This window comes from Pelobates fuscus, chromosome 13 (genome assembly GCF_036172605.1).
Source record: "Pelobates fuscus isolate aPelFus1 chromosome 13, aPelFus1.pri, whole genome shotgun sequence".
Classification (NCBI taxonomy): domain Eukaryota; kingdom Metazoa; phylum Chordata; class Amphibia; order Anura; family Pelobatidae; genus Pelobates; species Pelobates fuscus.
In genome coordinates this window covers 97082477-97094544 of record NC_086329.1, presented here as the reverse complement: position 1 = coordinate 97094544, position 12068 = coordinate 97082477, and the positions used below count along the sequence as shown (strand labels likewise).

General features: G+C 41.2%; 1 protein-coding gene across 1 annotated transcript in view; it reads left to right on the top strand.

The window, feature by feature from the left end:
- LOC134582656 (uncharacterized) overlaps positions 1-6029 on the top strand; it is a 70320-nt gene extending 64291 nt beyond the window's left edge. The window contains exons 5-8 of the mRNA XM_063439310.1: positions 378-421; positions 2464-2565; positions 4451-4555; positions 5474-6029. Of these exons, the coding sequence (XP_063295380.1) occupies positions 378-421; positions 2464-2565; positions 4451-4555; positions 5474-5524 (302 nt within the window). The 3' untranslated portion in view covers positions 5525-6029. The remainder of the gene's footprint in view (positions 1-377; positions 422-2463; positions 2566-4450; positions 4556-5473) is intronic.
- The last annotated feature ends 6039 nt before the right edge of the window (positions 6030-12068 follow it).

Here is a 12068-nt window from a genome sequence, read left to right as displayed (position 1 = left end):
GCTAGAGGAGAATTTCACCTTCCACGTAAGTTATATCAATTTCATCTCTATATGGATCTAATTCATTGTAGAGATCATCTCAGTCAATGAATTCCATCCTAAGAGACAGATATGATATCACGAATGCGGAAGAGGAACATTCACTTTCATGATAACACTGGAGAGGGACAAACCTTTGGCATCCGGGCAACAGTAGTCAAACTGTTTGAAGGTCGTTTGCTCTTAAACATGGGATAACATCTCCTGGCAATATACTCACTACAGTGCACTGTAGTGGTTATGGTGTTTACAGTGCCTCTTTAAGATATGTTTAATGACATTTTGAAACTTGAATATTTGTAGTTTTTAACCAATGCTTTTTTTATTTATTATTTCAGGAGAGATAGAAGCTGAGGAACTTGCAACAACAACCTACGTGGAGGTCCATTTATAATTCTTTGTTGGTTTTTTTTGTTGTTTTTAAGAGTGCTAACATATTTTACAGCAATTTGTGATAAATGTGTGTAAAACTCATAAAATTATACATCAAAATCTGTGACACAAGTAAACTGTGGTGAATTGGAAAAGTTGGCAAATTGTTGGACCTTTTATTAAAAATCATTCATGTCCCCCAGACATACGCCCTAATACACACATGTATAGATACAGATATACATTTACAGATACAAAAACACACAAAAATAAACTCTCAGAGATAGATTCTGAGATACTGGTACACATTGATAGACACACACATACGGATACATACCGACAAACACACACTACCACACATACAAAGACCTGCACACAGTTTCAATGTGCTAGACACGCACACAAGATATACACAGCAAGACACACAGGTACACACTTCCAGACACAAAGGTATACAGAGCCAGACACACAGTTGCACACTACTAGTCACATCCACGCATACAGGTATATACAGTCAGACACAAGCACACACATGTTGGATTATATACTAGACATGGTTTTTCCTAAACGTATTTACTTACGTGTATGGATTACTAAATAATACATAGAGAGAATATGACACGTGATGTTTTATTTTCGTTAATAAAATTTGCCAGCTTTCCATTATTAACTCATGGTCACACTTGCCAATTAGAGAGATGTATAGTTTAAGACATAACTTTAAAATGAAAGAGTTACAATGGAGATTTAAAGTAACATTTTCTTTATAAATAAGTTAAAATTATTGCTACCAACTGATTATCACATTCATCTAACTCTACCATGGCACGTTTAGCTATAATTACAACTTAAATATTAGTGTTCTTAGTGTAGAGGTAGCCATCTTGGAAATGTCGAGCCCATTTAAGATTTTACGATGAGACCACTTCTCTGCGCCTTTTCAGCTTGTATAGTTACACTTTAAAACTCATTATAGCCAACACTGTGTAAATATAATGTCAAACACCCACAACAAGAAAACACAAACAGTAGATAGGTTTGTTTTTTTGTAACAAATTGCATTTTATAGAAATCATTGGAGGACAGATCTGCTTTGACTTCAAGCTACAAAAGTCTTACATAGTCGCCTTTTCCGGCATCTACGGCTTAACCTTAAAGGACCACTATAGGCACCCAGACCACTTCAGCTTAATGAAGTGGTCTGGGTGCCAGGTCCAGCTAGGTTTAACCCTTTTTGCTGTAAACATAGCAGTTTCAGAGAAACTGATATGTTTACCTATGGGTTAATCCAGCCTCTAGTGGCTGTCTCATTGACAGCCGCCAGAGGCGCTTCCGCGCTTCTCACTGTGATTTTCAAAGTGAGAAGACGCCAGCATCCATAGGAAAGCATTGAGAATGCTTTCCTATGGACTGACTGAATGCACGCACGGCTCCTGCCGCGCATGCGTATTCAGCCGAGGAGTAGAGTCCCCCGCCCGGCGCTGGAGAAAGAGGTAAATGTAACCCCTTCCTCACCCTAGAGCCCGGCGGGAGGGGGACCCTGAGGGTGGGGGCACCCTCAGGGCACTATAGTGCCAGGAAAACAAGTGTTTTCCTGGCACTATAGTGGTCCTTTAATATGCATTCCCAATAAAACACAGACTACCATTTTAACGTTGGAAAATTTTGGCCACAGCTTTATTAAAACATCGTATAACATAAGGTCATTGCCAACACTTAACACACATACTAAAATACCCCCCTCTCCCACCCAAGGGTAATTAAAACCTTGGCAATGACCCCCAAACAGGAGTATAAAGCATAATATAACAAGAATAATAATCACATAACACACCAACCAAGTGGCATCTTTAACAATATATAACAAATTGTAGGGGTATATTGAGATACCCCTACACCCCCAGGTTCTGAGCCACCGACGAGCTTGAACCTACAAAACCACCAATATCAAACCAAAAATATGATTCAAGATTTTATTATTTATTTTTTGCTACTTTATTGTGCTAGAATGTGTTCCCTTGTATTATTGATTCCATTTTTGTACCTACGTAGGTGCAGCAGAAACAACAAACACAGAATGTAATTCCAGAGAATTCCGGACAACAAAACAATGCCACAGCACAAACATTATATAGTGAAGTTCAGCACCCCAAGGTAAAATACCAAGAAAATATCAACATCATAGGAGAAAAAGTAAGACTGGCAAATAAGAAAAAAACTAATTAGGAGAGAATAAAAAAATTAAAAAATATTTCTAATTTTACAGACTGCATTTTAGTTGTAATATTGTAGCCACTTCCTGTTTGTGTCAGTTCACCTCTATATAACCTGAAGTCCAAACGGCTGTTTGCTCAGCTACCATCATCATCCGAAGGAACGTTTCTTAGATTATAATGCATTGCTATCCAGCGTATTACATCCTAGAAGGAGGAGCTAAAGGGAGGACAAAGCATAACAACAGCACAAATGGCATAATAACAGCACATGTTGAATAATAAATCCACTATTAAACGCTGATTGTAAGTGTAAGTTATATTGTTGCTAGATAGCATAGGCGTGCGCAGCCTATTGCATTAGGGTGTGCACGTGTGTGTATATATCTATATATATATATATATACATACATATATATACACACGCACATACATACACTGCTGTGTGTGTGTGCTGTGTGAGGGTGCTGTGTGTGTGTAAGGGTGCTGTTAGTTTGATATGTGTGTGTGAGGGTGCTGGTGGTGTGCTGTGTGTGTGTGTTTGTTAGGGTCCTGTTAGTGTGGTGTGTGTGAGGGTGCTGTTTGTGTGTGTGTTTTTTATGTTAGGGTCCTGTTAGTGTGCTGTGTGAGGGTACTGTTTGTGTGATGTGTGTTTGTGAGGGTGCTGTTAGTGTGTTGGTTGTGAGGGTGCTGTGTGTAAGGGTGCTGTTAGTGTAGGGTGTGTGTGTGAGGGTGCTGTTCATGTACGGTGTGTGTGTGGGTGCTGTTAGTGTATTGTGTGTGTGTGGGTGCTGTTTGTATGCTGTGTGTGTGTGAGGGTGCTGTTGGTGTGCTGTGTGTGTGTGAGGGTGCTGTCGGTGTGAGGATGCTGTTGGTGTGCAGTGTGTGTGAGGGTGCGGTTTGTGTGCAGTGTGTGTGAGGGTGCTGTTTGTGTGTGGGTGCTGTATGTGCGCTGAATGTGCGTGGGTGCCGTTTGTGTGCTTTGTGTGCTGTGTGTGTGCTGTTTGTGTGCTGTGTGTGTGCTGTTTGTGTGCTGTATGTGTAGGGGTGCTGTTTGTGTGATGTGTGTGTAGGGGTGCTGTTTATGTGCTTTGTGTGTAGTGGGTGCTGTTTGTGTGCTTTATGTGTGTGGGTGCGGTTTGTGTGCTGTGTGTGAGGGTGCTGTTTGTGTGAGGGTTCTGTATGTGTGTGTGTGCTGTATGTTTGGAGGGATTGTGGGGGTAGATTAGTAAATATCCCCCCTCCCTTCTTACCTCATGTAGGGCGGGGGGATCCTTGCTGCCATCCATCCCTGGTGGTCCAGGGGCTAGAGTTCATTCTCGCGAGATATGAGCGTTGCCGCAGTAACCGCGGCAACGCTCAGACCTCGCGAGAGGAACCCGGCGGAGCTGCTGGCTTGAGCTCCCAGGGTCCTCTCCTGCCTCTGGGCTGGTGAGGGAGATATTTGGTCTCCCCACTGGCCCATGGAGGCTTAGAGCAGAGCCGGCATTCGGATAGCGCGTGCCCTGCATGAGCCGACAGGGGAGATCCTGAGATCTCCCCTGCCGGTCTCAATCCATAGGCGCGTCGCGGGGATTAGGGTGTGCCCAGGCACAACAGAAACACCCCATGCGCACACCTATGCTAGATAGTTTTTCTTACATTTTGATTGTTTCAGATGATGAATCTTCAGTGCTAGAAATTTTAGAATAAAGATTTTGAATATTTGGCTAATTTTCACCTACACAGAATTTTGAAGAATGCATGATGTCTGTTTTCAAGACTATTAATAAATATATATATAAAATTTAGAAAAAATATGTAGTTATTTTTTTTTTCTAATGCAGAAACCGGAGAAACCACAGCAAGAAAGAGTTAACAATTCAGAGCAGAATATAAAACCAGAAAAAAATGATGTCAATACCTTGTACAGCGTGATTAATTCCGTCAAGGTAATTTAAAGTACAGTGATATAAATTAAACATGTACAGTGTATATAATATTAGTATACATCAAGCAAGCTGAATTATACAATTGCTAAAAACTTAATAAAAATTAAGCATTGAAATTGTTCATCAGAAAAGTTTTTCAAAAATGTTTGCATAAATGGATTACGCAGTAAGGGGAACAGAACGGTCTTAAGGGATAAAAGTGAGAAGTAGGAGGCAGTAGGTTCTGTGCTTTTCGAAGGGCCATTAGCTACTAATTTGTTGTTTGTGCTGTTTTTTTTTTTGTTTGACATGAGAAAAGTTGTTGTTTTCTTTTATACATTTTATTATGGTTTGCCATTCGTACAACTTAAGAAATTATCAAGGCAACTAATTGAGTTGATTTGAATTATACATAATTTAGGTGATTAAAATTCCACATTATCCAATTAGCTGAAGACAGCATGATTTCTAGTTGCTGGGGGGAGCCCAAGTTTATGATGAAAGCGCGCACACACGCACGCACGCAAACAGGCAGTCTGAGAAATAACTGTTGAGACTGTTGGCAGAATAACCACTGCTACGAACTGTAATGATTACATTTTTGAGTTCCCCATTAAATAAGCATTGTGACTTGCACACTTTCTGTTTTGGGTGAGAGGTTACTGCTGACACAGGAAAGCTTGGGGATTTGCAGAAAATGCAGGGACCTCAGAAGTATAGATTTTATTATGTCCAATTTATGGTTTATGCATCAAACACAAACTGAACACTGTAACCTAGAGTGTCCCTATAAGCAAGTTGTATACCAACTTCCAAAAGAAAACCAAAATCCTATGTTGTTAAATATACACTTTATAACATTATAAGAACGTTTATCAACTAATTTGGTCTTCTATGAAATTTATGGCAAATGTTTTTTCCCCCATGTATATTTCACAGCACAAACAAGAAGACTCAAAGGAAACCACAGTGTATGACACCATTAAATAAGAACGGAGGAGGATTGTTTGATAATTCTGGGATTGTCTCAAGCAAAACATCCTTTGAAATTTTGGGCACCCAACGTAAACTACCTCTCTTTTCTTTTTACCAAGTCCTGCTGTTTACAGTATTTTAAAAAGGTATATAATTGAGATTTCTGGTAGGTGGACAAACAAACATGGCCGCTTTTAAGGAAGCTCCCAGCTCTAAGACTCAATCTGCCACTTTATAAGCTGGAGGTACAAGCATCACTTGCATCGGTACAGGCAAGCATAAGCCAGTGGAGAAACCCGGGTCATTGTTTTGTACAAGGAGTGGTTTTCCGACCTCCACCTTGATTGACGTTATGGGCCACGAGCTTTCGACTCAGTTGCTCACAGTCACAGCCAACCTACCACAAAGCTCCAGGCGTTTTCAGGTTCCAGAGACACACAATTGCCATTTAATATTCCACCCCTGAAAAAGAGGTCCGCAAAGCTTGAGTGACATTCACCATTGAAAACAGAAAAAAAAAAGATCATAGAAGACAGACTAAAAAGGTGGTTCTCACCTTCCAATCATCCTCCTACACCACTCTGCAGCATCTTGAAGAGTTGCCTTGTACAAACGTACACCGTGCCAGGCTACCAAAGGTCATGGATAATTCCATACTGCTGTCTCACTCCTGCAGACCTGTGCACAAAGACATCGTATTTCACACTTTTGTAAATTTTAAGTAAACTGGTTTGAGGCTGTCGTCCACAACTCTCTTGGCCCTCTAAAGCTCGTGGTCCATCCCTCTCGCCTTACCTCCCATGCTGTCTTGGCACTGACTATCCTACCAATTTCTTTCTCCTGGACCAGTTCTCTTCAACTGTTTATGTCTCTCCTTCACGGCTTCTTACATTTTATACTGTTAAAAGTGGGCGACGAGTTACTTTTTAGACAAGTCTCGACACGTGATGAACTATTTTTATGCAATATTTAGTAACTCCAACTCCTGTCACTCTGAGCCTTCCTGGAACACCTGATGCATTTCTTTATTTATCTAAAGGAGAGTAGTTTTGCCATTTTTCATATGCCCCCGTTTTTTAGCTAACCTTATAGTATGGACTCACACATGATCCCCAACCATCGGTACAGGAGTGCGCCAACAAAATCCTTTCTGAATCTCTCATCCTTAACCAAGGATGGTGCATGTAAGGCCCTGGCAAAATTCGTTATCCTGTGTTACTGCATGCAACAGGTACTGTGTTTTGACACTTCAATAATTGTACCTTTAGCACGCAGAGGCACTAGCGAACTTACTTGTCTGTTGCTAATATGGAAGTTCCAGTTCCTCGGTACCCGTATTAATTTAATCCACATTTAGACGGCAATGAGTGTTAGCTGGCTGGTTCCACGTATTACTGCTGTATAAATATGGCCAAAATGTATTTTACTAACTCAGAAGCTGAACTTGTGCCTTATCAATACACCAAGCAATAGCCAGGACGCTTCAAGACAGTTTGAACCAAAACTAAGCAATGATAATAGCAGCCTAATGGCACCATAACCACAACAAGAACACACATGGCTTATGGTGCTTAGACTGTCCCTTTACTTATTACATATGGCATCAGCAGTGATGTTGAATTTAAACGTTAAAGGGACACTTTGGTCACCAATGCAACTGTAATGTTTTCCTTTTTAGCAACACCCTCTCATGCATCCCTTTTTAAATGTATGCACACATTTTAACCACTGACAGCACAAAATGAGTGGCTTTTTATTCACAACCTTGCTGCAGACAGGGATTATTCTGGTACAACATTCTTCAAAACAATTTTTTTTTTTTTGTGCAAGAACAATAAAGTTTTGAGCAACATATTAAAGGAACTCTCCAGTGCCAGGAAAATAAACCGTTTTCCTGGCACTTCAGGTTCCCTCTCCCTCCCACCTCCAATTCCAGGTTGCTGAAGGGGTTAAAACCCCTTCAGTGACTTACCTGTATCCAGCGCCAATGTCCCTCAGCACTTTGTCAGGCCCTGCCAACCCTCCTGATGTCAGTGGGGGAGACCTAATGCGCATGCGTGGCAAAGGCCGTGCACTCATTACACCGCCCCATAGGAAAGCATTATTCAATGCTTTCCTATGGGGATTCCGGCCACGCTGGAGGTCCCATAGACAGCCACTAGAGGAGGACTTAACCATGTTAGGCAATTAGTGCAGTTTATGAAAAACTGCACTAATTACACTTGCAGGGTTAAGGGTAGTGGGAATTGGCACAAAGACCACTCCAATGGGCAGGAGTGGTCTGGGTGCCTGGAGTGTCCCTTTAACAAGGTCAAAATCTATAAAATGCATTACATTTGTATTTCTGACCTGGAGTGTTCCTTTAAATAAACTAATATATGAATGCAAACGTTATTACACTTTAAAGTTATACATGGACTGTGGACATTAGATGCTTTCATTCAGCCAGTGAGGAGGGAGAAATTATCTGGGTATACAACATGGCTTCCACACAGGCTGCAATAAAAGTCTGCAATGACCTATACTGTCTAGATCGATACCTGGTTTTAGGCAGAAAGCTGTGAAGAATGTATATGACCCGAATTGTTATCTTCCTATCACGATTTCTATACAGAAGTCAACAGTAATACATAAAGGGGGAGCAGGTAAATTTATTTTTTTTTAAAATGCTTAAAAGGGACACCTCCCTGCACGTGACTTGCACAGCCTTCCTAAACGCTTCCTGTAAAGTGAGATCTAATGTTTAAACTTAATTTATGTCAAATTCCGGTTAGTTTCAAATTTCTTATCTCCTGCACGGTTCATAGCTTGCTAGATTTTGTAGGAGTAGGCTGTGTGTGTTTCAATATACAGAGTAGAGATTAACATCTGATTGAAAATGAAACCATTTTTTTTTCATGCGGGCTGTGAGAGTCACAGCCAGGGGAAGTGGGGCTTGGACTTCATAAACGGAAAAAAAAAGTGGATAAACGCCTAAATGGTAGATAATTGAGCAGTGAGACTTCAGATGCCACTGTTGGCTGCTTTATAATTAATGCAAGACTTCACATTATATAAATACAAAATAAAGTTCCTAAAAAATAAGTCATAGCTAACTTTAGCATTTCCTTCAGTAGCTCTTCACATTTAAGATAAGTCACGCTGTCAGTTTGTGGTTTCCGATGCTTCCTGCCTGTGGCATCATGCATAGAGTTTCAGTTCGGCTGCATAGATAATGTGCTAATTATCTCTTAAAGGGACACTTCCGTCAGTTAAATAATGAAGTTAATTAGCAATAAAACATAAGCATTAATATTGAGTGGGATTTTCTAGTAAATACAATTTTGGGCAATTACACCTGTCATTTTGTTTACATTTCATGTAGTATTTCCTTGGGAACTTCTTTTGTGTCGTAAAGTTACAACTTTAGCCCTAATGAGCAACAATCCATGTAATTCTGCAAAGAGCACTTATACCCCCAACATTACCTTCCTTGAAGCGTGATGTGGGTGGATGGGGTCAAAGAGGGCAGGGTCATTGACATGAAACGCGTCACAGTCCCGTCCAGAAAGTGGGCTGCTCTTCCCAAGGTATTGGCAGGTCAACTAGGTGTTAATCTAACCCCTTGATGCTCATAAAGCATCTGGGAAGATGTAGTCCACAAAATATGGAGTGACGAAGGTTGCCTAACCCTGCCATAGGGGTATAATTGGGGTTACCAGATCCACCGAGGTTTCAGGGACACATATAGTTTTGTCATATTTATAAAAACGCATGAAAAGGGTTGCTCTGCAGTATATATAATGCATATTCTGCAGGATTCTTATTGCCTATTTGTTTAATGTTATACACCTTCTGAATTCTACGAAGCAAACCCTTTTCACGTGCTGCCAATTATTTCTGTATACATGTAGTGTCCCTGAAAACATGGTGGATATTTTATAGTATATATTTTTTTATTTAATAATGAATTAAACATGCAAATATAAATACAGTTACTTTTGCTATGACGGCGTAGAGACTGCCATTATTCCGTAAAGGGTTAAAGAACCACTAAACATGTTTACAGGTCTAAGTGTAAAACTGCAGGTATCTGCAAAATGTATCACAGCATTTGAAAGGTTCAGACTTGCCAGGTTTGGCAGGTCTGAAAGGAGTAGGGATTGTGAGAGCGAAGGGCAGAGAAGGGAGAGAAGAGCCATATTAATCTGGCGTGCATGCCATTCAGGGCTGCCCAAATGCCATGCGCTGCTAAAGCTCATTCCTTCCAACACCCCGGGTCATCAGAACTGAGCAGAATGTGTGAGTCTAGCTCTCTGGAGGTTTTGCATGAAAATTAAAAGCTTCTGCATCTATTTAAGTTTAGAAAAAGTCGGGTTATTTATGTACTACTTCTTGCCCAGAGTAAAACCGCAGCTTTCCTACTAACTGCGTAGTGACACAGATAACGAATTACCAGAATGTTTAAAAATGGGTTATTTCCCATTTTGAGAGTTCAGTGGGCACGTAACACACACACACCCACCCACATCTCTCTATATCTGTGCGTGTTTGGACCTACCATGTAACGACAGGGATAAGTGTTTAAGTTAGGAGGATTTTGGGGTGAATATGTAGAATTGAGCATTCTCTCTGTGTAGGATTATGTCCCTCCCTGCGTAATGGCCATAAAGTAATGAGGCACTGCTGGGGTACTGATGGAAGGGTTAAGGCCTTCCCCACCTGCAGTGTGTATAAAGCTGGGATTAGATAATGTTAGTGCTTCTCCTGCCAGTGCTGCAGCCCCACCACCCATCCTTGGCATCAAGTCCAAGAGTGCTGTGTTTTTTTAACAGCCTGGACCACATTTACATGGTAGATGCGGGGACTACATCTCCAGACTGTAATAGTCCCTGCAACATCGTAATAATAATAAAAAAACAAAAAAAGATGATAATCACTTTTAGATCACTATCACGCACCATGCTGGTGCTCTATCTTGTAGTGTAGAGGGAGGGAAGTGTGGGCATTTAGAGACCGAAGCATTTGCACAGTGCACAAAACCAGCTTTTAAGGAGCACTGCAATCATCATAATTATTACAGCCCACTGTAGTGGTTATGGTACCAGACAGTGGCGGCTCTAGACTTTGTGAGGCCTTAGTCGAATCTCGAACATGAGGCCCCCATGTAGTAAAAAATTAAATAAAAGTTGCATTGTGTGTGTATAAGGAGCTCTGTATTCAGGGCCATCAGGGGGTGACACCCGGACCCCGCGTGTAGTGGCAGAACTGCCGCTGGTGCAGCTGCATCGGGGACCGCACACTGGTAGGGCCCACCCGATGAACCCTATATCTTCAGGCACCCGGCCCCCTTTAAAAAAAAAAAAAAATGCAGCCACAAGTAGTGCTGGGAGGATGGGAGGAAGTGACGGCCGGTCACTTCCTACCAGCTCCCTCCGCGAGGAGGAGAGCTAGCTGACTCCCATCAGCCACAGCCACCCTCCTGCAAAGAAAAGGTAAGAAACAGGAGGGTGGCTGAAAAATGAGCTGTGTATGCATGTATGTCAGTATCTATGTCAGTATGTGTCTGTGTGTATGTATCTCTGTGTGTATGTATGTGTGTGTCTGTCTGTCTGTGTGTATGGTATGTATGTATGTGTATATATATGTATATATATATATGTCAGTATGTGTATGTGTGTCTGTATGTATGTTAGTATGTGTCTGTATATGTCTGTGTGTCTGTTTCAGTATGTATGCCTGTATGTGTGTATGTCTGTTTCATTATGTGCGTCTGTTAGTATGTATGTGTGTGTGCGTCAGTATTTGTGTATCTTTGTGTGTGTGTCAGTATTTGTGTATCTTTGTGTGTGTGTCAGTATTTGTGTATCTTTGTGTGTGTGTCAGTATTTGTGTATCTTTGTGCGTGTGTATCTGTGTCCTTTTTGATTCAGTGCGTGTGTTTGTGTATTCCTGTGGGCCGGATTCGGAGGCGGGCCCTGGGGTGGGATTTGGGACAGGCTTGGAGGCGGGCCTCCGGGGCCCAAACATTGAGCTGTGTTAGGGGCCCCAAAATTTCTGATGGCAGCCCTGGCTGTATTCATCGTTCAAAGACTTTCAGTGCCGTGCCGTGCCTCTCTGTGCCACTGCGTTGTGAGCTCCCTGACTGTAGTTGTGGCATCATTTGCAAACTAAATTAATTTGCAATAATGCTAACCATTTTTACACGATAGCGGGGTATTGTTACATAGCCTGGACGTACCGAATTTTATCTTTTCTAGTAGCCGGATCGGCTGATCTCGGATCTAGGTGTGATGATTTATTTTATGTGTATGTAATATATGCTTTACTTTTTGTCTATGTTAAGACCTTTGGTCTGTTCAATTGAATATGCTGTTATTTGTAATAGGATTTATTTCTTACAGTATTACTTACCATCTGATGATATTCTGTTACTGTCTTGAATGCATGTGTATATGGATGTCTTTAATCTGATTTGTATTATTATATTTATTTGCAACTCTTCTTGATGCTATATGTGTATGATAGGTGTGTATATACTTGGTTTCCTATGTAACCATAAACAGGTGTTTGATGGTTG